Below are 26,417 nucleotides of genomic sequence, written 5' to 3' on the forward strand. Positions count from 1 at the left end.
TAGTAAATGGTAGATATGTAACACAAAACAGGGAAGTAAAAGTGATTGATTGGTATTTTTGCTTGTGAGCAATAAAATTACAAATACACTGTGATTTTTGAGAGAATAGGTGATGAGGAGATTGGAATGACTGAGTAGTGACTCATTGTGTGGCTACAGCATGAATATGAGGAGGCGCAGATGGATGTTTTTATATTTCCATCAAATAATGTGAAGTGTAATGCCGCTGCTTGGATTCACTCTGTTAGGTTTGATGGAGAAAACAGTGCAGAGAATTCATTATTGGATGTTTCTGTGTTGGAATGCACAAACATCACTGCTGCATCAATGTTTGATAGTGAAATGAAGCATAAAGGGAATATAATCAGCCACCTGTCTGCCTGTGCAAACAAAAATTTCCTATTTTTTCTCTTTAGGTTGCTGAGCAATGGAGATGGCTCCCAGACAATCTGCCATAGCCTCAACATTGTCAAAAACATCGGTAAGGAAAGACATGGGGCGAGGGTAGCGTACATATTCCACCCACTTTTACCACCTCCAGAGCTGTTGCTACAAAAATCATCTCTTATTTGGGAATATATTATATGACTAGGACTGAACACTGGTAAGACACACGCTTTCACATTATGCAACACACATGCAAACATAGATTTCTAATAAGCAATGTATTAAGACAGCAATAGGCTTGATAAGGCTTTAGCACTTCCACTGAGCTTTGTCTGTTACTGCATATCTCTGACTTGTTCAAGGTTGAGTGGCTGTTTAAGCTGATAGTTGCCTCTGTTGACAGACTTCTCACCGTAGTATTGTTCGGTGTGTATACAGGATAATGGTTATTTGCAGGGATTAGTCCAAATTTACTCAAGACAGCAGCTTACCTGTGGGACCATGGTAAACAATTCAAAGGCTATAAACCAAAGAGCAGAAACAGTGCACATATCTATGCTTTTTTTTTTCCAACCTGTGCATTTCTCTGGCTATGTATGCGCATTTCACTCTCTCTCTTATGTAAGTCTCCGTCCAGTTCTACGCCCACCAAAGCAATCTGCAGTATATGACTGAGGGAGATTATGCAACAGGCCCCTGTTATTCAAAGTCACCTACCTTCTTGATATACACATAGCCAATGTTCCCTTTAAAGAGCAGCTGTTGTTATCAGCAATCTTTTAACTTTTCGTTAAATAAACTTAAGCAAACCTACCATTTCCTAATCACATGTTGCCACACACGTGCTATGGTGAAGAAATATCAAATTGCAGATACGTTTAATATAAGCATTCTTCTTCCTCAAATGCAGTGCTGGCAACATTATTGGCCTTATGCCTTGGGTGCACCAGAGGATATTTTAATCTGAATAGATTTTAAAAACCTGGAGACCACAAACATAACAACAGATTTAACTGATTTTTTTTTATATTTTAATCCTTACAGACTCACACACCAGATGAACTTGTCAAAGATGCAGGACCACCAACTTGCTGTTTACATCTAATTGATTTCAGAGTTAGGATCTCACAGTAATTGCGTGATCAAACATGATTTCAGAAAAAAAAAACATGGAACAAGAGGCAACCTCTGGGGCTAAAAAATGAAGCCAACACAGAAGTGCCAAAAACTGCAGTTCCTCTAATGGCCACTTGAAGCTGGCTCCAGAAGCCAGTCACTCCCCACAGACCTCCATGTTAAAATGCCCAACTTTACCTACGCGGTCTTATTCCAAAGTTCTCGAATACTGCCGTTTGGTCAGACACTGTTGGAAGTTTGAGTAGGGGGGGTGAGAGAGGCGGTGGATGGGTCCAACAACCAGCGACTTTCATCCGGGAGGTCAGTGTCAAAGCCAAAATCTTGTTATTTTTTTTCCTAAACCAAACCATGTGCGTGTGGTTACTAAATGTAACCATGCAAATTTGTTGTTGAAGGAAAAAAAAGTCAATTCCAGGTCTTGTACTGACGTAGTGCATTTATTTTGAGACTGTATGCAAACTGTACATTTCCTGTTAAAACGGAAGTGTATTTTGAACAGACAAAAGCAACAGGCTGAAGTTGACATGGCGTCCCAGAACATCAACAATCACCCCACATCCAGGGTACCTGGAACGTCATATCTCGACATGGATAGTCCATGACCAAACGTTGATACGTGACGAGGTCGGAGTGAGAATGTGTTAACTTTACAGTAGAAATAAACACATTTATAACCTGATACAAAAAACAGTTTTGGTCTCTATAGCTAATTTCAACATTCATGACAACTGTACAGAGGGTGAAGTTTTTTATAACTCACACTGTAATATTTTATTAAGGCATAATTAAGGGCAGGTTACTTTGAGTGACAAGCTGTCTACTGATAGTGTCTTCAGCTTCTCAGTCAGATCCATCCCTTGCTCCTCCACAGCTCCACCCTTTTGCCTAAATATGGTAACTTGTAGCTTAAAAAAACTGAGATGGCGATGGCCAAAATGCCATCAAAATGAATCCACATACCAATGGGGGACATTACATTGTTTTCACAGTCTATAACATGGAGGCGAACTGTCGTCGTCAACTGGTAATACTTGTGTGTACTGGGTTTTGCTGTGAAAAACAACAAAAACTTAGATTAAGTCAAGACTGAAAGATGGAATCAGCATGGCTTACAGATTTTGCAGCATGAGCTGGAGCTAAGTTTGAAATAAAGTTTTATTGTTAGTGTGAAACATGTTGGTGATGCTCCCTGATCAGCTTGCTCTCATTGGCTATTGTGGGTTTCTGCTCAATATTCCATCGCTGCTCCTTTCACACTACAGGATCGTTGAAATCAGGGAGACTGATCCAGTCAGATAATATAATCAGATCAGCCTCAAATTGAGAACATCCCCGTGATTGCTGCAAGGGGCAAATCAATCCCAAAATCTGCTTCAGTATCCTTAAGTGTTGGGCCAAGCACTATGTGACTTGACATTGCTTGTGCCTTTCCAATTTTATTTGTTAGCCTCAGATTGCTATTGTGAGCTATTGTAAAGACAAGTAAAAAGTCGATTGGTTCAATCAGTCCACTACATTGTCTTCAAAGCCAGGTACACATGTCTCTGTTTAGGAGGAAATTAATTTACCTGACACCACTGCATCCATTTCAGATATTGCATTAAAAAAGGGTGTCTTTGGGTGCAAAGATATCTATTATGGTAACTGGCTCAACTAATGTATTGTGTGTTGCAGCATTATACCAGCTTGATGTTTCTGTGGTGAAAAATTGCAAGAGCACAGATTCTTTAACTTATAAATGTGATGATGTGGGTCATTGTTTAAAAGTTATTAACATTACTTGCTGTCGTCACAGACAGTCACTGAGATGCTGATAAATATGAATTAAATGAAACTTCTCATCCAACTATGCAATATGTTATATTTATTTTTTGAATATTAATTAATAATCTCCTTGTTTAGCTTGCAATAATAAGTCTATGCCGTGGAAATTTGGACTTCACAGTGTAATAGTCAAGTCAAGTCAAACTTTATTTATAAAGCACATTTAAAAACAACCTCAGCTGACCAAAGTGCTGTACAGTTATTGAAATATAATATAATCATACACAAATATCATAATAAATAAAACAAAGGAAATAGTAAGAGCTCAATTTAAAAAAAACTAAAAATTAGAATAAAAAAGGAAATGAAAGAGTAAAAAGAGTAAAAGCCAAGGATTCTCGCCTAGCTGGGACTGAACGTCAAGGAGAAAAGATGGGTTTTCAGTAATGTTTCAAAGTGCTCAACAGACCGTGCAGCTCTAACCTGGAAAGGTAGGCTGTTCCACAGCTTTGGGGCCGCCACTGAGAAGGCTCTGTCCCCACGAGTAGAGTCTGGACCGAGGTACTGCCAGGAGCAGCTGGCAAGCTCTGCAAGCTCTGATAAATAAGACGGTGCCAGACCATTTAAACACTTAAAAACAATTAATAAAACCTTGAACTGGATCCTAAAATTAACAGGCAGCCAGTGCAAAGATGCAAGGACAGGACTAATGTGATCACGCCGTTTCTTTCCAGTCAGCAGGCAGGCGGCTGCATTTTGGACTACCTGTAAACAGCGCAGTGCTGACTGGTCAAGACCAACAAACAAAGAGTTACAGTAGTCTAGGCGTGATGTAACAAAGGTGTGAATAACTTTCTCAAAATAATTTCAGGGGAGAAATGCCTTTACTTTTGCTAATAGTCTTAGCTGGAAGAAGCTTGTTTTGACAATAGAGCTTATCTGCTTATCAAACCTAAAGTCACTGTCCAAAATAACACCAAGGTTCCTTGCAAAAGGGTGGCAGTGAGACTTAAGGGTGCCAATGGCGCTGTCATACCCATCTAACAGATTTTGTTGGCCGAATAAAATAATCTCAGTTTTATTTTTGTTCATGGATAGTGTAACGTCAATGTGCACCTGAGTCATGATGACAGAACAGAAGATGACCAACAGAACTGATCTTATTACCACTACCATGTATATTTCAGTGGATATTTGTCAGACTGGTGTATAAGAAAGTCTTTAATTTCCCCCCAGCACTGTCAGTCTATCACACTGCATATTATAAAACTGCTCAGGTATTTGGCAAATTTGGAAGTAAAAAGTGAAAATTATGAAGTAGGAGCACTTTTTGCTGAAAGACAGAAGGTTAACACAGCCTGTCTGAGCCTGTCTAAAACTGTTCCTTATACTGTCTCGAAAATGTCTCATAGACATAGAGGTAATGGGGCAAGTGGGGCACAGCCCTGTGTGCTGGCAGCAGGTGTTATTGGTACTGAGTAACTAATAAATTTGTATGATTCTGGATTAATGCATCACATAAAAATCCTTGGTTGTTGCTGTTATTTATCATCATTTTACAACTTAAAGTCAGTTGCTGGACTTTAGGGGTTTTAATTGCGCTTGTCTCAAGAGACAGCTATATGTAGAGATAGCCCCATGCTCCCAATGACAACTGCCCCGAGTGTGGGAAAAAATTAATACACATGCCCAAAGCCTTTGGATATGAAAGCAGAATGGTACAAATGTGATGCCAAGTGTGGCTGATTTCCTGCTGCTCCTTTGCAATTTGATTGGCTGTTTGCCAAGTACTGTTGTATTAATTTGCTCATATTTTGGAGAAGATAGTAACTATGGACGATGTGGTTTATCTTCTGCAGCACAAATTTGAAAGTCTGTATTTTGTATAAAGACTTGAGATGAAACATCTCTGTGCCCACCAGCTGCAGGATACTGTTATACACTTGCTGTTGTATAAAACTGCTAGCTTGCCAGAGAAGACAATTTTCTTTTTTGCTGCCCATGTGTGATAGTTATATAGTGTGATGGTAACTGGTCAAGAAAAGGCTTTCGGGATCTTAACTATTTGTCTGAGAGGATTACCAAGCATAAAAGTAGCAGGACAAACAAAGTAATATTACCTAAAATGAGAGTGCACCCTCCCTCACCTTGTTTCTCCCACCTAATAGTGACACAGTTTTAGCACAGTGGTATTACAGGTATTTGCAAAAAGCCACAACAAATTTTACATGTGTACCTGACTTATTGTCTTTTGACCCTCCAGCCTTCCTGTACCAGGAATACCGGGACACCTCCAAGCAGCACGAGATCGAGCAACGGCGGCAGCAAGAGAACCTCTCTCCTACTTTAACAGCAGGGACTGTGGTGGCAGAGTCCGGTGGCATGTCCCCTCCAGTGTTACAGCTGCAGCTTAGGAACAGTGCTCGGTCACTGAGCTTGTGGCAGAACCTGGAAGCTGTGCAGGCCAGTGGCCTACTCACCCAGTTACCGCATAAAGAAATCATAATGCAAGAGGTGAGCAATTTTGTGAAGGTGATATGGATAGGTGCAAACATTAGTTGTAAAATATTGCATTCCTGATGTTTGTCACCACAGTTATTCCACAATTCATCCTGAGGAGATCATGAATATCTGTACCAAAATACTCAGCAATCCATCTTATCGTTGTCATGACTTTTCCCTTAAAACCACAAATGTCAACGTGATGGTAAAAATCTGAAAAAGTCAGTGGGATACGTCATCTGGGGACAATGAATGTCTGCACAATTTATTTAGTAGATATAGGGATATTTTACAGGATGAGTGAAATTTAAGCAGCCAATGGTGCTTGATGGAGATCAAGGAATCACTAAAGTCATAAAGATTAATCCTCTGAGGATCATGCATGTTTGTAGCAAATTTGATGGCAATCCATCAAATAATTGTTGAGAAAGCCCAAAAATACCAGCCAATTTGGCTGTTATAAGGCAATGAAATTTCTGGTATCAGTTATAATAAGCATCATAGATATGGATTAGTAGGAGCCTACTACACCTCCTTTAAGGTTACAAAGGCCATTATCAGGCCATGAAATGAAACTTTGAAATTAATTACTGGGATTTTCTCCCATTTTGTGAAAAACGCCACATATAGGGCTGGTGGATGGGTGAAAAAGAAGACTTTCACCCAAGACACTAGGGTTTGTGTCCCATGTGAAACCAGTATTGATGCCCAACCATGATCTTTTTCTAAACCTGACCATGTCTTTTTGGCACCTAAATCTGATGAAGGTGAAAGTGAAACCTAATGAACTGGTAACAGCCACTGAAGGGCTGATAACAGCCTTCTGAACGTACCAGTAAGTGTAGCACACCCCTGACCCCTATGAGGCTTATAACTACAGACAAGGGCCATTTAATGAGCTGATAACATCCTGATCAGAGGAAAATGTTGACCTCATGTTGGCTATAAAGGAAAAATCAAGTGATCACCAAAGAAGGCCAATTTCATCACCTGGGGACCATGAATGTCTGCTAAGATATTTCAGTCTGGATCAACTTGGTGGACAGACCAGCTGAAAGACCAACATTGCCATACTTAGAGCCACATTGCTAGTATGGCTAGCATGGCTAAAATTTGAGACTGACAGCTGATTGCTTCATGAATATTCATGCAAACAGATTGTGAAGCCACATGGATTCCATTGACACAAAAACAATTTAATTACTGTGTTACACATCCATCATTTGAATCTGGTAATTTGATCTTTTTTTTTTTTAGCCAAAATCAGTGAAACCAGCCATAGCCAGTTATGCCAGCAGGATCAGCATCATACTTCATTGGAATTTTTATCGTATTAATAAGTAGTATTAGTATTAATGTGGCCTTGTGATTTGTTTTTCTTTCTAGGCCATGTTTGAGCTTGTTACCTCAGAAGCATCGTACTACAAGAGTTTGGAAATTTTAGAGACTCACTTCCTACGTAACCCTGTTTTAATCAACACTCTCAGCCAATCTGACATGCATTTTCTGTTCTCCAACATTGAGGAGGTCATGAAAGCCAGTGAAAGGTAGGACAAGGTCTTGATTAACACAGATCTGATCATACATCATCATACTTCCAGTCCAGCAAACAAGCTTTTGCTTCACATCTCTGCATAATGGTCTCCTACAAATTTCAGGTTCCTGATGGATCTCGAGCACCGCATTGAGAAGTCTATTTTGATTTCTGATGTGTGTGACATTGTTTACTTCCATGCCGTGGAACACTTCAGTGTCTTCATCAAATACGTCATTAACCAGGTGTACCAGGAGAAGAACTACAGACGCATTTTGTGAGTACCTATTTTATAACTACATCAGTTACAACATGGACCATGCCTTCTTCATACACTAGCAGTTATTTGTTCAGTGGAATATGAGGCAGGAAGCTTTTTCTTGTTGAAGCAAATGGTGATGATTTATCAAAATGTATTATGATTTTTTTATATCAGACAGTATTTTTGTCTTTTGAAAGCAGTAAATAATACAAGAGCTCAAAGAGAACAAAACTGTAGCCTGTTTGACAACTGATGACGAATACATGCCTGGAGAGAGAGGAGCTGTGAGAAAGAATAATAGGCGTCATCCCTCATACATGCTTTTTTTTATGTCTATGAATGTTGTCAGCTCGTCTTTTCAGTGGAGAACAGGTTTGTTTTTGATCATGACAAATGTGATGTGCAGGGTGTGGTTGGCTATGCATATAATGCGTGTGTCTCTCTTCATCAACCACGCATACCTGAGTGAGAGTGTGGCGTTCCCACGAGCTGCAGAAGGCAGGTGCCTTGGAGGGCATGTACCTCTGCCAGCAACTGGAAAAACTTCTGAGACCTGCTGCTTGTTTTCAAATTGAATATGGAAATTGTAAAACCCGTGACTGGTTTTTGAGCTAACATTTTCGAGATGCAAGAAAGAAAGCAGATCCATTAGATGTTATGTTCATCTGTTTTGTAGTGAACACAATCATAAGGGTGTTAAGAGTGCCGAGCCTAATGACTTGTCGCATACGATCACATCGGTGGCTGAGCTGCAATGTAGAAATGTTAGTTATATCAGTTGAGGAACAAGATGACATTATGTGCAAAAACACAGTGACTAATTATTGTGATTCTTGGGAGGAGGAGAGGAGCTGTTTTCCTTCTCTCTCTTTTGTGAAGCATGCTCCTTCCTCATACAGGCTGGGAGATTCTTGAGAGGTTTTAGCTGCCATTCAGAACAGATTATTTCCAGACTGTGTCTCATAAAACAAAAGAGATTTGCTTGCTTACTTCACATTCATTAAAAGAGGTACAGGAGCAAACCTCTTCACATAAGACCTCAGATTGCTTGATCTGCTATACAGGTTCAGCCACCCCCCTCCTCTGATGAATAGAGAACAGTCCCTATTAAATAGCAGGTTCCAGTAAGTGTCTTGATTTGTGTTGAGGGGCTTCACTGTTTAATCAAAGTATACCGTTAAAGGATAAGGCTAATGAGACAACATATCTTTCTTAACATCAAAAAAGTCTCATGAAAGACAAAAAACTGAAAAAGATTTTCCAGTAACCAGTAAGGTTACTGGAAAATCAAAATCAGGGATTTGTTGCTCATCTTGCCATCATTTCTCCTGTCATCAAGTTTTTTGTTTTACTTTTATCTTCCTTATGTCCTGGTTCAGACACTGGGTTGTAAAATAGTTTTGCAGTGTTTTCTCACAGGGAAATGCTGCTGCACTTGACTGGGCGTCACATTTGATGAGTGATTGCCATGTCTAATCAGTATGACGGGAATACCAACATACATCATTACAAGTGAAACGTTAAGACTTGACTTCCACAACATTCATGCCATGTGACAAGTCAACTAGATACAAAACAAACTGAGCTGCTAAACAATTTAGTGAGAAAGCACAGGTTAGTTTTTATTGTATTAAATGTAAAATGGGAGCAGCGTATATTTGTTACCTACCCATACTTTATAGTTACAACTGTAGCCCCAACACACCTTGTTCTTGTTGAACGTGGTGAAGCTGCTCTAAGTAGTTTGTGTCAAGTTAAAATCTTATCTGGCTCTACTAAACAGTTCATGGCTGGATTCCTCTGTAACCTTTACACTGTGTGTCATGTTTGTGTGTTGCTATAGCTTCCTAGGACTTGTTCTTTCTGCCATCTTCTTTGGAACACCCATGCCTCCCTGGGGCCAGACATATAAACAAAAACAAACAAAAAATGTGCATATGCCAGTTCTCACACATGCATTTTAAAAGGAGGAATCGGTACACCTAACACATACTTCAGATCAGGCATACACACAGTTTTCTAGAGCCTGCAGCAGGAGATACGTTGAGGAAGATATAAAATTAAAATGAGAGATGTAATCTTGTGGTAATACATTGTTTGTGTCCGTTGTTTGCCATTTTTTAAACTGTTTTGCAGTCTACAGTGGTTCTGTAAAAATGTCAATCAGACACATTTATAAACATTGTATATATAATCAAGTGCGTAAAACCAAAGTCTGAGCCCTGTGCATAAGCAGTCTCCGTTGGCCCCCCAACCTTCATCTCTTGATCCATGTTTCTCTCACGCACCTTTTCAGATTTTTATTTATTTATTTATTTATTTATTTATTTTTATAAAGTAAGTTTTCCTTCATTCTTTTGTCCATTGTTTTTGTTGGGACGGCAGTAGCTCAGTTACTAGCTCAGTAGCTAGTAACTCCCCAACCGCTCGGGGCGCCTGTCCATGGGCAGCCCCCTCACTCTGACGTCTCAACATTTAAAGGTGCTGTTTGTGTGTATTTCGGGCCTGTGTGTATATGTATATGACAACAGAGTGAAAACATGGAATTTCCCCCTTGGGGATTAATAAAGTATGTAAAAAAATAAATAAATAAATTGAATTAAAAATTTCTTTTCTGGGGCGTTGGTAGTGTGGTGGATAGTGCCGGCGCCCCATGTACAGAGGTGATGCCTCGTTGCATCGATCGCAGGTTCGACTCCGGCTTGCGACCATTTCTGCATGTTAACCCCCCTGGTCTCTCTCTCATCCCATTTCACTCTGTTCTATCCATTAAAGGCAAAAAAGCCCGAAAAAATAATCTTTAAAAAAAAAAGAACTACATGACAGTGTACGTTAGTGCTCCAGCAGCATGAGCAGTCACTTACTTGGCTCTAGTTGTGTTTAGAGACAAATCATAGTAGGTCTTCAGGGGTGGACTAAACCATTTTGCACCTTTAAGAGTTGAGAGGGGTCTCAGAGAACTTTCACAATTTTTTACACAAAATTCAGTCTTTCAAATGATTTTTTTCAGCCAATTTAAATGTAGCTATGGCACTAATTACTACAAAATAAACAAATTGCACACAAAACCAGACTTTTTATTCCAGACTTTTTGACAAAAACTAAAATATATTTTTGAGCTCTTTTTAAAGATTCACATCTTCAACAGACTTGAACCTGCTAGCCACAGACTGGGTAGGGAGGTTTGAAAGTACTGAGCGATGGCCTAACACATTGTTGGTTTAAGAATTTTCATGGGATTTGTTGACACTAAGAAAATTATACTCAAGCCTACTTAGAGTAAAATTCTTTAATACAGTGAAGTCAATGAGCCCTCAATACAGCCAATGTGGTCATTATCCATGGATGATCAGCAGAAACCTAATGATCTAGGTTAGTGTAACAGTGTCTTTTTCCTCATTCTTTCTCTTTCCTTTGCCAGCGCATCAAAAAGAGAGAGGGAAAGTGTGTGTTTGTAATGAAGCTGTATCATCAACTAAGCATTGTGTTGTCTCAACATTACTGTCCAGAGAGGGAAACCAGGCATTTCGTGAAGCCATGGCTGCACTGGAGAACCATCCACGCGTCAGGGGCCTGTCCTTTACCTCATTCCTAATCCTTCCTTTCCAGAGGATCACAAGGCTCAAGTTGCTTGTACAGGTGAGTGTGCCAACATGACTTAAAACTAAACAGATACAAATAGATACTGTGCAGTAAAATTGCAAGTGAGATTGGATATATTTTAACAGTAATAAATAGGGGCTTGGTACTGAAGAGGATTTCTGCTTGAGGCTCCTGTTGTTTTTATTTGACTTTGTTTCTCATACAGAATATCCTGAAAAAAGCTGAAGAAAACTCAGAGAGGGAGGCAAATGCTATAAAAGCACATCAGCAACTGGAGCAGGTGAGCATCAGTCAGGGGGCGGGGCCCAAGTTGGGTTGAGGAAGGCAGTAAGGAGGAAGTCAACACAATGATAGTCATATCATTATGACTGTCATTGTGTTGACACATTTATTTACGTACAGTCAAATACATGAAAGGACACGTTCCTGGCTGGATACATGAACAGCGTAATTTATGCTGATTGTTAAAGATGAAAGACGAAGTGAATGTCGCCATGATGACTTTCCAAACTTGGAAAACCATCTGTTATACACGGCTGTGCAGTGTTTGGGTGACTTACACCCTCCCTGGTTTGTTTCTCATCTCATCATTCTTTCCTGTATAACTGATTTTAAATAGGTTTGAGAACGTGGTTAACCAGACCAGTTTAAAAAAACAACTAACAAAGGAACAAACAAACAAAAAAACAGGGTTTTCCAGTCTCTTGTTTTAATACCAGGACAGTCAGAATACACTTCAACTAACAGAAAATAATAAGACCCTTTAAAACAACATATTTGCTTTGTTGTTTGTTTTTCATTGGTTGGGATAAGGCAGTGAGGTAATTGTAGGGTATGACCAGCTCACACTGGGTGAGGCTGGAAGGCTCTGCCAGTATCTCGGCAAACCAGCTGCTAAGAAATCACTCATACTGATGCCTCTGATTGGAGTTTGTTAGTCAGGTGTGACCGGTAACCCTGCAATGACTTTGCACTTTGTCTAGGTTACAGCAAATTTGATAGATATTGTGCTCAGTTGTGTTTTTATGTCTAAGCAGTTGCTCCACAAAGTTTTATATATATATATATATATATATATATATATATATATTCAATGTGTAGGCAGATTTCTGGAATGGCAGAAAAAGAGGCAGATTTTTAAATAACACTCTCTTCCAGCAGCTCCCTCCTCTCTGTGCTGTGCCTCTTCCACCAGACACCACAACCTGGTCTCACTGAAAACCTGCTGAAAACCGGCGCTTGGCCCCGTATCATGCCAACATGAAAACCATCCTTTGACGTTGGCATGATACGCGGCTGGTGAGCGTTATTGTTTACCTCCGCTTCGCAGCGTCAGGGGAAAAACACAGCAGGACAAAAACAAACGTTAAGACAGCGGAAGTCAGATTAGGGTGGGTGGGAGGGATGGTAGATGGGTCCAACAACTGCCGACCTTCAACTGGGAGGCCGATGTTCACTTCCCATAATATTGGAAAGCCAAACCTTGTTCTTTTTTCCTAAACCCAACCATGCGCTTTTGTTGGCTAAACCCAACCATATGCGTGTGAAGGCAAATCATAACCACGTGTGTTTGTTGTTGAAGGAAAAAAACATCAATTTGTGGTGTTGTACCAACGTACTACATTTATTTTGAAAGAGACTATGCAAACTGTACATTTCATGTGAAAACGGAAGTGTATTTTGAAAACAGACAATGCATGTAACAGGCATATCGCCATATCTTGACGTGGAAAGTCCATGACCAAAGGTCAATATGTGGGCTGATGATGCAAAGGTAGCCTGGGAGGAGGTCACCACAATTGTAAATCAATGTTGCGTTTCTCTCGTGTGCTTGCGCGCTCTCTCTTTCTCTCTCACAGTCTCACTCTGTTTGTTTTCTTTTGACTTTTCTAAGATGACAGATGCTGAATATATACTCCCTATCTGATGCTGTGGCTATGATTGGCTGAGAGGGATGTGAACTCATTACTTTGCAGGCTGTGTTAATCAAATCAGGTTGGGTTTCCATTACGCGTGCCAAACGTGCCAAACTGTGACAATCCCCTTTTGATCTGACATCAGATGTGACGGGACAGTCGATATAGAGATACATTTATGTGCTGATTGCAGATAGTTGCATTGAATAGTGTTTTTTGTGGGTATTTATTGCATCGTTAATGTGCCTGACATTCTGGAAACCTGCCTGTGAGGTTTTGGTGACGTGTGCGCACTGTCCGCCGGTCAGCCAAACTTCGGCTTACACTGGCTGCACTCCCCCTGCGCTGACAGTAGACCTGGTTTCAGATGGCGAGCTTTTAGCGCACCTTTGGCGAAGCCTTTTGGCACGAAACTGTCACTGTGCCAAGCTGGATCTGTGGACACCTCCCCCTGCTGCGCCGCCACACCCATCTCAGCTCACCTCAGTCTGCCAAACTACCAAACTGAGCGCGCCTCGGGTTGTGCTGCTCGAAACTAGCTCTGTGCGGGGTTCCCTCTCTGTTTATCATACAACAAATCAAACAAGAATTTACTGTTAGCCACCTGATAGTCCCTCTGCCTCGCTCCTTGCCTCTGTGGACGGCTTCTCTAAAAGAAGAGCGGGCACCAGCTCAGGAGATGGAGCTTCGGTCAGTGACTGTAGCAGTTTGAATTCGGCCAGTGCAAACCCCTCAGTGCCAGGTGTTTTGGTTTCCTTCTCTGGAGGGAAGTCCAGGATTTCCTGGCCTCCGACTCTTCTGCTCCTGCTGCCAGCTCTCCTCACATAAGATCTCTAGCAAACGTTAGCTTCATAAATGTGAACTGGCTTCCAGTTTGTTTTTTCTCATCCCCATGAACAACACTTCTGGGTGATGTTAGTATATATTGGATGTGATTCCATTCACATCCCCCACAACTGCAGAGCAACACCGGCACACAGTTCTGTTCTTACGCAGAACTCTCTGTTATGGTGCTTTTCTGGTGCTGTTGTGGTTGACCGACATACTGGGAACTGGCAGGTGGGTCTTACAGCTCTGGTATATTAATTTGCGCTCCTCATAGTTACTTAATCGCACTCCTATCCATTTGTTGTTCTAACCTCAATATTTGTTTATTGTGTTTCATGTCATAGTCCACAAATATTTATCTGTATCTCAAAATTATCAGACTTTGATCCTCTGCCTGACCCTCCCTGTGTCAAGGCTATTCATTTATTTAAAAAGGTCTAGGCTATTTAATTGTTCTATATCATCGGGCTATTATTAATGTAAGCAGGGGATTTTAATACAAAGTGGTAACCACTGTATGTGAATGCATGAATGGGTCAGACCTGTGCAGCTCTGGATTTGAAATGAACTGTAATAAACTGGAGCTTCTGTGCTTTGATTACCTGCTGTGAAAAAACATGACCCTCATCCATTTAAAATGATCATTAGTTCTTCTGAGCTCGTTTTGGTGAAAGTAATGCAAGAATAGTGTAATAAGTGACTTATTACTCTACACAGAAAGTAATATTGTAAACTAACTTTTAATTACTTTCAAATGAAGGTATCTAGTAATATGTAATATACTACATTTTGAGAGTAACCTGCCCAACACTGTCTGTGGCAGCATCAAATGTATCATAGAATCTCAAATAAGGATTTGTTTTGAAATAAGACTAATTTTTTGAGTATTACTGATATTTGCTGTGTCAAACATATTTTATTAATACATGCATGGACAAGTGAAGCTCAAGCCTCCCGGCATAAATTACAGGTGCAGCCAGTGTTCTGTAGGAACTGAGTTCCAAAGTTTTTTGTTTTGTTTTCATTTTTTTTAGGCTACCCGTTTTAGTATATTGGAAAAACACATGTATATTTTTTACATTCTATGACAATGACAATCAAATATAACATACAAAGAAGAAAAAACAATATCATATGATGTTTTAAGGTTATTCATTGATGGTGAATGTTTGTGTCATTCTCAGATTGTGAAAGAGTGTAACGAGGGGGTGCGAAAAATGAGTCGCACTGAGGAGCTTATCAGCATCGAGAAAACACTGGAGTTTAAATCCAAGGTAAATTACATCTTACTATTTGCATTTACAACATGATGAAGTCACAAAGTATTGTTTTCATGATGGCACATTGCAGATTTTATGATCAGGTTTTTTCTTTACCCACACATTTTATATAATATGAAGGCTTGTTGATGTGGCTGTAACAAAGCAAAAGGAGAGGGACACGGCAATCAGTTAGTAATAATCAGTCAATGCAATACAATACAAAAATGGTGTTCAGGATTAAAAGGATTTGTTCAGACTACAGCTGTGTGCCAGTTCAGAGGCCACTTTCTTCAAGTCTGGATTTCAAGACTGAATACATCATAAGTAAATAAGTCTGCCCCATTCCAAAGGTTTGAGAAATGAAGCCGAGAAATGTGGCTTTCTCTTGACCTGTTATGGACATGTGCTTTATCCCCTGCAGCTATCTACTGTATATCCCACAATCTAATGTGCACTATACTTACATAAGTATTGCACATCATTATATTTCACACATCACATTTCACTAGTATTTGAATTATTAGTCAATGGTAGATACACTCACATAAACAAGACCAATTAAATATGGCATGGCATGGTGTGTAACTGCTAACAAGAGGGATGTGTAGAGTTCATGTTGTACTGCATAATTATAAACTCCTGATTATTGCTTGGAAATAATGTCCATCATTATGTAGGGTCTTAGAGCCAAAAGAATAGCTGCAATATTGTATTGCTCAAAGGATAACAAAGTTTTTTTGTTTTGTTTTTTTCTTGGGCTAAAGGCTAATTTACTTGATTATTTTGCCACATATAGTTTTCCACCCTAATTCTTCAACATGGAAGAAGTGTTAATGAGAGGTTCCATTCCATATATTTGCTTGACTATGTTGTCGGCTGTCATCCTGCAAGTGGTATATGCCATGACACAGACTTCCAAATCAACAATATTTTGAAGTGGATGTGGTATCTGCTTTGGCATTTATAATGTAAGCAAACTGTGTTGTCAGTACTAAAGCAAGTCTGACAATGCCCATATTAAATGATATCTGAAGCTATCACATATGGCGACAAGGATAAACCAAGAAAAGTTTGTCATGGACATTGTGCATCATGCTAGCTTAGCAAATGAAATGAAGCTAGGCTGACACAAACAGTCTGTGAAATGTGGTACTGACTGGGCATAAGATTTTTCCCACAAATTAGACATTTTCTGTCCTAAGACCAGAGGCACACAATCCCAGGAATCCTGGGAAATTGATTTGTTTTTAAAGTGTAATTTAAGCTACAATCAAAAGACTGGTCATATTTTATGCAACACAGCAATGCAACAAAGATAAATATGCATAAATTTATTGGTTCACAGCCTGATGGCCTTAGTTTGTTATTTGGTGGCATTAATTATTATAAAGGCAAAAGAACACCATTTATGTCAATCAACTAGTGACCAACTAGTGGACCTACAGGCCTAACACTGCATGCTTGGAGGAAGCTGGGCGCTCTCTTTCACAAAGAAAAAGAACCATTGCTGCACAGCAGATTGGTAAAACATTGTAATAGCAAGTCACCAAAGAAGTATACTGTGAAATTCTGCACCATGTCTGTGCCATGTCGGCATTGATGTCAAAGAAAACAAAAGATCTGTGTTACTGATTGTGTGAGTGCCCAGACTTATAAACTGATGAGGAACCTACTGAGTTCCAACAGACCTGAAGATAGAATATCATTTCATTTCTTTACCCAAAACCTAGTGAGAAAAAAAATGCAGCATCGGAAATTTATCTCCAGAAAGAGCAAGCCTGAAGAAAGTGTGATTGTATATGTGGCAGAGCTGAGAAAGCTTACACAGGGTACTGACTAAGTAATATAATAAATGAGAACAGAATAGAGTGGAAACTATACTGTCAGACTGACGGAGTGACTGTTGGAAAAGCTCTGAAGGTTGCATAGGCCATATGGGAAGCAAGTAGAGACAGCGGATTTACAAAACACGAAAGAAACTGTGAACAATATGACAGTCTTGACAGTCTTGACAAGTCTAGACAGAAACAAGGAAATGCTACAGAAGTGGCAGGGCAAGCCATGTGGCAAGAAGCGACAGGTTTGCCAGGGAGAAGTGTCATAACTGTGGAAGGGTGGGGCACATTAAAAGAACATGCAGGATAGAGGTTTAAAAAAAAAAGACTCAAGGGGCTAAACACACAGAAAGGGGGACAGAAAAATATGGCAAACATCCTCAGTGGTGGGCCTTTGTTACACATCATACCCCTCTCTCAACTCATCTGCTGTCTGCCTCCCTGCTATCATCTGTCCATCAATATCTGATGCAAAAAGGCAAAAAAGCAAATCTCTGAGTAAAAAAAGGTATACTTAATAAGCGGTTGTACAAAAAAACAAGTAAAAATCTATAACTTTTATGGCACATGTTGGTTTGTAAGCAGAACAGACAAAAATGAATCACACTAAGCTGATTGGTTGATGAAAGGATATGTCACGTTAAAGAAAAAAGAAAAACTGTACTAATTGTTGAAGTACTCATAAGTCATCTGATACGGTTGTGGTGCTGTTTGGTAAAGACCAAAGACTGCATAAAAAGATGACTCCGCATCTCCACTTCTTCCCACGGTACAAAAATTAGGCCAAAATATCGCAGATAGGGCCGCTGCCAACTTGCGCTGGTGACATTCTGTTGCACCAGAGTCTAGTAACGATCTCTGCAGTATTGAATTTCTGCCCATATACCTTACCAATTGCCATTTGGTAAGAAAGGTGCCATTGATCATGACCACACTGGTTGGCACACACAGCTGTCAATCATGACATTAACCCCCTTTTTATTGTATCAAATAACTAATTAAAACCAAATTCATCAGTACAACAAACACTTGAACAAACAGCAGCGTGACAGGAACTACCATCTTAGAGAAAAAAAAAAATCTGATGTTTCCTTTGGCCCATGTCCTCTCAGTTTAACCTGGAGGGGGGGCGGCGTTCATAACCTTTACTACACTTAGCCACCAGTGGGCGATCAAGTTGTTTTGGCTTCAGTTTTAGGGAACTGTCATGTCGTCCATCTTTTTTATCAATGCGTTCTTGTCCAAACTCATCAAATATCTCCCCTTGGTTGGTGGACTATCACATCTACATATTACATGCTACTGTAGGTATCCTCCTGCGTCTATTGTTAATATTCTGGGACACCAAGTCACCTTCCCCCTGTTACATGCATTGTGTCTTTTCAAAACACATTTCTGCTTCTACAGGAAATGTACATTTTTTTACTCATTAGATGCATTGTATCTTTTAAAACAAACTTAGAACCTCAGTAAAACCAACACATTCTCATTCAAACCTCATCACATATCGACGTGTGGTCATGGACTTGCCACGTCAATGTATGATGTGCAAGGTACCCAAGGTGTTGGTTGTTGACATTCAAGTTATGCCTGTTACATGCATTGTCTGTTTTCAAAATACACTTCAGTTTTTACATGAAATGTACAGTTTGCAGACAGTTTCTTTCAAAATGAACACACTACGTTGGTGCAACACCGCGGATTGACATTTTTTTCCTTCAACAACAAATGCACATGGTTATGTTTACCCAACACATGCACGTGGCTGGGTTTAGGAAAAATGTACAGGGTTTGGTTTTACATTGATACAGGAAGTGAACACCAGCCTCCTAGGTGAAATTTGGTGGTCATTGAACCACCCTTCCCACCTACCCTACTTGGACTTTCACCTTTTTAACTAATGTTGTCCCACTGCATTTCCCCCGATGCTGCCAGGCGATGTTACACAATAACGACGACTGGCCTCGTATCATGCTGACATAAAAGAACAGCTTTTTTCGTCAATGTCTGATGCTGCTAGTCACTGCCCAAGCGCTGGTATTCAATGACTTCAGAGTGAGACTGGGTTGACAAAACACTTTGTATTTACGTTCATTTCCTTGTGCAACGAAAGCATATGGTTCATGATTTTGGCTCAATATTCACATGGGAAGGAAACAGCTACCTCCCGGGTGAAAGTCTGGTGTTTGTTGGATCCCCCTGAACTGGTAGTATATTGTACTGCTGCAAAAGGTGCATTTTTGCATCTGTGTCTGACACCAAAATCACTAACAAAGCAGTGGTGTTTGACAACTTGGGAATGAGAATGGGCTGTTATTGTACAATTATTGGTAAAGAGTCACACAGAATGTATGCTGTCATTGTTAATGATAACAAAGCAAGTCTTACTGAAGTCACCATTCATATTACATGATTTCCGAAAATATCACAAAAAGTTTACTAATTAGGTTTGTCGCAGAGAGAGAGGCAGAAAAACATATAGGCCTAAGCACAAGAGTAGTGTGTTATTACTGTGTTACTAATAGCAGCCATTTCTCACTGAAAATAGTGCCATAGTGCTAGACTGTCTAACTGTGACCATCATGTGCATTATTTTTGATAAAATGTGAATGTGGCTCATGTTTTCAGTTTTTCACAGACTCTCAGAATGTACAGAATAATTAGAAAATAAAATCAACAAACTAATCCCTGTGAAATTCACTCAGGATTGCTGAGTTGGTCCTCATTCTTATTAAATTAGAGTACCATCCCAAAGGTTTATTATTAAGTTATGTTGGCTCTTTCTGATTAAAATATTTTCCACATATGTCAACAGCTAATGAAGGCCACAACAACAACATGTTAACAAACCATGCTAACTCTATTCACTTGTGGGAAGATAGCCACAGGAAGATTTAACGGGAGGGTGAAATCTGAAAACATTACAGTAATTCTTACCTTTAAATCCCTATCTTTTGTCCTTTGTAGTCCGTACCCATCATTTCCCACTCGCGCTGGTTACTAAAGAAGGGTGAAGTGCAGCTAATGGCTGGACCTAAGAGCACTAGGACCATGCGGAGTCGTAAGCTCTACCAACCAGTCTACTTGTTCCTTTTTAACAATCTGCTGCTGGTCACTAAGCGCAGCTCTAGGTAAGCATTTTGTATATTGAATATTTGTATATTCTCACTGTGAAATACTTGTGTTTTAACACTTATTCTCCAATTTGATGTGTCCATCTAGTCAAAACTAATACAACGGTCCTACACTTAAAAATTAAACTGTTCTAGAGAGGTGTTCAACTGCATGATCTCTCGTCGATATGAATTGAATAAACTTTCAGTATGACACAATACAATTCAACAGCACTACAAATTGAGTGTATGTTTACATACGGTATGAAAGTCGATTGTTGCACTGACTCAGCAAATGTTAATTGCATCATCTTGTTGTCAGTGGGGACAAGTTCCAGGTTCTCGACTCATGCACACGCGCCATGTTGAGGACTGAAGATCTTGAAGACCAGGGCCAGCTTCTGGCCAATGTCTTTAATCTTAAGCTGCTGGAGAACCAGGAGGAGCGTCCAGTCAGCTACATGCTCAAGACCTCCAGTATGTAAGTATCTGACACAGAATTAACTCGGTCTCCACTGAGTAGCAGTGAGTGACATGTGGGTGAGGATAATGAGAGAAAATGAAGAGAATGAGAATGAAAAGATGGACCTCAGTCCACTTCTAAGCAAACACAGGATTGGTTTGTTTGTGAAAGCAAGCAGACTAACTGCAGTATTTTGTGATATATATGTAGATAAATGATGTTAGCATGAAGCTTAACTATGATTGAATTCATCTGCAGATTGTAAACTGTTCAGAAAGTGATCTTATAATAAGCAATCTGTATAAGTCACGTATAAAAGGGGCGGCAGTAGCTCAGTCCATAGGGACCTGGGTTGGGAACCGGAGGGTCGCCAGTTCGAGTCCCCATCCGGACCAAATATGGAGCGTGGACTGGTGGCTGGAGAGGTGCCAGTTCACCTCCCGGGCACTGCCGAGGTGCCCTTGAGCAAGGCACTGAACCCCCCAACCGCCCAGGGCGCCTCACTAAGGGCAGCCCCCTCACTCTGACATCTCTCCACTTTGTGCATGTATAGGTCCTGTTTGTGTGTCTTTTGGACCTGTGTGTTAATGACAACAGAGTGAAAAAATTGAATTTCCCCTCAGGGGGATTAATAAAGTATATTAAAAAATAAATAAATAAAAAAATAAGGGTTATACATAAAAGTGTTCTTAAAGGTGAAGTGTGTAAGAGTTAGGGGGATTGAGTGGTGTCTCGTGGCAGATTGCAACCAGCTCAAACTTCATCAGATTAGGATTCCTTTAGTGCTCATTCTTCAGGTGGAGGCAAATTATCCATAGAGGTCTCTTCGTCTCCAGAACAAATGGACCAGGTCACTAAAACCACTAAAAATACTGAATAAAGCAGTTTCACGTTACAAATTGTTGTATCTCCGATGCTGTTAGGTATGCCAATGTGGGCAGCTCATCCACCACTTGTTAATGTGTGCTCATCTTTTTTTCTGTGACACTTAAAGATCCAGACATTTAAGAGGTTTTTACAAGGAGCCAAATTATCCACAGAAGTCACTTCCTCTCCAAAACAACTGGTCCAGTTGTCTAAAACTGCTAAAAACACTAGATAAAGCAGTTTCACGTCACGAATCAGTATATCTCCGATGCTGTTTGGCAGGAACTGGAGCTGTTGGCAGGAGCACACAATAGTATGAGATGGACGGCTCACCCATCTCATACTGTTGTGTGCTCCTGCTTTTTCTTTGATAACTTAATGTGTGCTTACCCTTTTCTGATCCTTACATTGCTAAGATTTTTACTGGGGGCCAAATTATCCGCAGAGGTCTCCTTCCTTCCAAAACAAACAGACCCAGTAATTTAAACTGGTATAAACACTAAATAACGCAGTTTCACTTTACAAATTACTGTATCTCTAACGCTGTTTGGCATATCGGTATGAGCGGCTTGTCTGACACAAGCTCATCTTTCTTCTCTAATTATTTAAGAGCGAGATGTTCAGGTTTTCAACAGGAGCAGAGGTCTCTTTCTCTTCAAAACAAACAGACCAGGTGGTTTAAATGGGTAAAAACACTGAATTAAGTAGTTTCACGTTACAAAACAGTGAAGCTCTGATGCTACTTGTTGCAGACGGGCGTCTAACTGCAGTGTCCGATGCAAAAACGTAAATGGCCCTATCTTGAGCCAGTGTTCGGTTTTGTCCATTTGGGCGACTGTAGAAACATGACGGTGCAAGATGGCGAAACATGAATCCATCCCCTCTGTTGATAGAACAATTCTTGTTTTCAGGTGATTATAAACTAAAGAAAACACACATATTATATTATATTATATTATATTTTTAAAGGTCCAGTTTTTAGGATTTAGGTGGCTATATGGGTAAAAATGGAATGTAATATTCATAATATGTTTTCATTAGTGTAAAATCACCTGAAAATAAGAATTGCTGTGTTTTGCTTACCTTGGAATGAGCCATTTATATGTACATGTGGAACCATGTTCTTTCTACAGTAGCCCAGAATGGAAAAACCAAACACTGGCACTAGACAGGGCCATTAATGTTTTTTGTGTTTTCGTGTTGGCCATTTTAGTTCTCCTTCAAGCTTGGCACATGCATTTCAGTTGGTTGCAATCTGCAAACTCACCACTAGATGTCACTAAATTCAACACATTGGACCTTACAAACGTGCTCAGACTACAGGATTTTTAAACTGATTCACCCCTCCTGACAATCTTAGGGGAAATCCTGGTAACTGGTAATCTGTGACCATGATGTTTTTAATAGTTTTTGGACACCAGTGGAGCTTTATAAAATAATGAGACATCAGGCTTTGGATACGAAGTGAAAAAAAAACCTGTTAATAAGGTCAAGGTCACTTCATTATTGGGTTTTGTTGACAAAAGAAAAATATAGAAAGTGTTAAATTGTGGATTTGTATTCAACCTGTCGGTCTAAATTGTTGGCCCTGTCATAAAATAATGAACATTCCAAACAGTAACTCAGTTTATGAAAAATGTATTTACCTTTAAGTGGTCACTTATTGATGGCATCATGTGTACAGGAGTGATAAGCTTCGATGGATGTGTGCTCTCACTCCTAACCGACGCACACGCTTTATGTCTACTAGTGCCCACCAACCAGGTGAGACAGAATATCACACCAACATTGTGCACTGTCCTTAACATGCAGACATGGAGATATAAACTCAACCTATCTGTGATATTTATCAGACTCTCCACAGGTCCAGTGTATCCAGTCATACTCTTCTCAGGAGCCAGATGAACTCTCCATTGAGATGGCTGATGTTTTGAACCTCCTTGAGAGAACAGACGATGGTGTGTGGAGGCACAAATCTGCTTTTATATCCCCTTTAAGGCTGTTGCTTGTAAAAAAAAATGTTCTAAATGAAATACTTTGTCTTATGCATTGTTTTCTCTTTCCATCTTCATGTCACCTCTGGTCTTTCTGTGCCTTCTGTATTCCAGGCTGGATGATGGGTGAAAGACTCCATGATGGTGAAAGGGGCTGGTTCCCTAGTCGAGTAGTAGAGGAAATCCAGAGCAAGGAGGTCCGAGCTCAGAACCTGAGAGAGGCCTTTAGGATCCAGCAAGCCCAGGAAGGTGGTGGAGGCCCGCAACCTGGAGCCAGGATTGGTGTAAGGGTGGGGAGGCGCACACCAAGGGCCTCCAATTTCTCCAATCCTTGAATTGTTCAAATGGAGGAGAGCAGTGAAGTAAAGCAGTGAAGCAGTAACAGTGATGAATATCACTCTTCAGGGCCATATGCACTAAAAGACATAATCAGGATACATGTGACTTAAATTCCATACAATAACATCTTGTCCTTTTGATTTTCACTTAGAAGTTGGTGGTTTTAGAAATCCACATTTTTGGACCCAGTGATCTGGGACAAAACGCTTGAGTCAATAACTTTGTACAAGCGATGCTGCATGTCTCATATAAAGGTGTGCTGAGGGTGTTTTGCAGGCCCACACACTGTCGCATGTAATGCATGGAGCAAAACTCTGGGCTTGATTAGGAGCTGTGTGTGGGGATGGCAAGAAACCTATAAGGTCTTGTGAAGGTACTGTAAACATCTGTCAGCTGCATGGGCAAGTTTTAAAAATTTTAATGTTCATTTCATTGTAAAATACCTTTCAACACTGATTATAGCCTACACCCACAACACAAACTGTCAAGTGTACAGTGGCCCCAAGAGCTCAATGTACTGCAATATCAAGAGATGGTTTTCCAGCAGCAGCGGTAAAACAGGCTGCAGAGTAATGCCTATGAGCAGTTATGCTCCATCAGTTTATGTCCATTGACAGTGTTCTTTTCCACCACATGCAACGTAGCGCCAGAGGAACAAATGAATGCCTTTTTACTCTGCTGATGAAAATTAGTATATCTCAAAAACTAAATAATGTACGTAAATCAAATAACTTAGGGAGTTTTAAGGAATATTTTGTTTATGCTTCTCCATTCAAAAATCTTTTGTGTTTTTATTATGTAAAATCTGATTGAAAAACATGTTTAAAAACATGTCCAATCTTTTTAATTTATTTTTTTAAAGGTTTGATTTCTCTTTAGGGTCCTCTCCATAATGTTGTCAGACCCTTACATTAAGAATCTGAGCCCATCAGTAGCAAAAACAAGCAATTTTAATGGATATAAATTGACAGTGCACATTTGTGTGCAGGGATTATATTGCAGCCTGTTTTGCCGCTGTTGCTGCAGCAATCTGGACTAATTTAAAAAATTGTTGTCTTCATTAGTCACTTTCCTAGTCCACGTTCAAAAAATAATCAATTTTGCAAAACAACAAAAACACAACAAAATACATGCAGTCCATTGCGCTTTCAGGACCATCATACAAGTGTCTAATAAAATAGTATTGTGTGAAAATTAGCGATGATTATTTAAGAATTGTGTGTCTATAAATATTCCAATAAGTGAGTCAACTGAAGTGATACTCCACCCAGAATCTTTTGAGTATGAAACACTGACAACAGCCAGACTTGATTGCAGGCTGTAAAAGGTTGCTTCATCATAGAGAACGACAGTAGTCAGCTTTGCTTCCTAGTGGTTACAACAATGGATTCCAACAGTGACAAGTTTTTACAGTGGCCACAAAACTATTAGGAAGAAATCAGTGGGGTCAGCTACTAATGATGGGACCCATAAACATAAACACCACCACAGTGTATTATTTATTAAATTTTGTATACAACTATCAAAAATAGTATAAGACAGCTAGCAGAGACCAAAAATCACGCAACATGCATTACTGCACAACAGGTTAGCAGGGCGGATGATCAAAACACATACTCTACCAAAACAAACCTGTAGCTGACTTACCTACTCTTACTTTAACAGCGTCTGACGGACTTCGGTGTTTCCATACTGACAGAATACATAGTCCATTCAGTCTCTCCTCTGCCATGGTGCAAGTAGTTTTTAATTTGTTTTAGCTTTAAAAAGGATCTCTCTGCCCCTGCAACGTCAAGTAAAGTCATTTACAATAGTAGGGTAGTAATAATGTCACTGACCTTAGATGTGACTGAATGGTGATACACAAGAAGCATCTTTACAGGTTTGGAGACCCAGCGCCACCATGAGCATTGCACATGAACCATCAAGTTGTAACAAGGTAACTAGCACACAGTTCTCCTACTTGTCTACTTGCCATGAATCCAAGCTGACCGCAGTCTGTTTTCTGTCAAAAAACAACCTACACACCAACAGTCATCTTCTAAGTGTACAGTGTTTAATGCAGCTCAAAAGATACATTTGTGTTGAATATCACTCCAAGATTGTCAATATATCAGGAGTACACACACACACACACACACACACACACACACACACACACACACACACACACACAAACAAGGGATGAATCCTGTAAAAGCAATTTAATGCCAAATAACTGCAATATGTTGTAAATGTATAGAATGTATCAGCACTATGAGCAACTATGGATCAGCATGATTGTAAATTCTGTGTGTCTTTAAATGCAGTATATGTACAGTAATGCAAACATTTGATGTTCAAGCTAATAATTACTGAATAATTGTTATTTCATTTTGTAAGATGTAAATTATTGTTCATAAAAAAGCATTAATCAGAGATGTGCTGCTGATGTTAATTTACTGGTTATTTTATTTTTATTTTTGTTATTTTCTTTGACACCAATGTAAGCAAGGAGTTTCACAAGGTTTATGGTAATCACCACCTCCCACTGCAATATTTACATTGACAGTCTGTATCAGAGTGCAGCACAAAATTCTGAACACTGTACATAGGCATTTTGTATGGGCCC

The 26,417-nt window shown here is 39.8% G+C and overlaps 1 protein-coding gene across 1 annotated transcript in view; it reads left to right on the forward strand.

The window, feature by feature from the left end:
* ngef (neuronal guanine nucleotide exchange factor) overlaps positions 1–25,986 on the forward strand; it is a 40,216-nt gene extending 14,230 nt beyond the window's left edge. The window contains exons 4-15 of the mRNA XM_049576762.1: positions 417–481; positions 5,552–5,802; positions 7,177–7,337; positions 7,449–7,601; positions 11,096–11,225; positions 11,395–11,469; positions 15,118–15,207; positions 19,998–20,161; positions 20,466–20,624; positions 23,158–23,237; positions 23,327–23,431; positions 23,582–25,986. Of these exons, the coding sequence (XP_049432719.1) occupies positions 417–481; positions 5,552–5,802; positions 7,177–7,337; positions 7,449–7,601; positions 11,096–11,225; positions 11,395–11,469; positions 15,118–15,207; positions 19,998–20,161; positions 20,466–20,624; positions 23,158–23,237; positions 23,327–23,431; positions 23,582–23,802 (1,654 nt within the window). The 3' untranslated portion in view covers positions 23,803–25,986. The remainder of the gene's footprint in view (positions 1–416; positions 482–5,551; positions 5,803–7,176; positions 7,338–7,448; positions 7,602–11,095; positions 11,226–11,394; positions 11,470–15,117; positions 15,208–19,997; positions 20,162–20,465; positions 20,625–23,157; positions 23,238–23,326; positions 23,432–23,581) is intronic.
* Positions 25,987–26,417: the final 431 nt, after the last annotated feature.

The sequence above is a fragment of the Epinephelus fuscoguttatus genome, linkage group LG5, assembly GCF_011397635.1.
Source record: "Epinephelus fuscoguttatus linkage group LG5, E.fuscoguttatus.final_Chr_v1".
NCBI classification, from domain to species: domain Eukaryota; kingdom Metazoa; phylum Chordata; class Actinopteri; order Perciformes; family Serranidae; genus Epinephelus; species Epinephelus fuscoguttatus.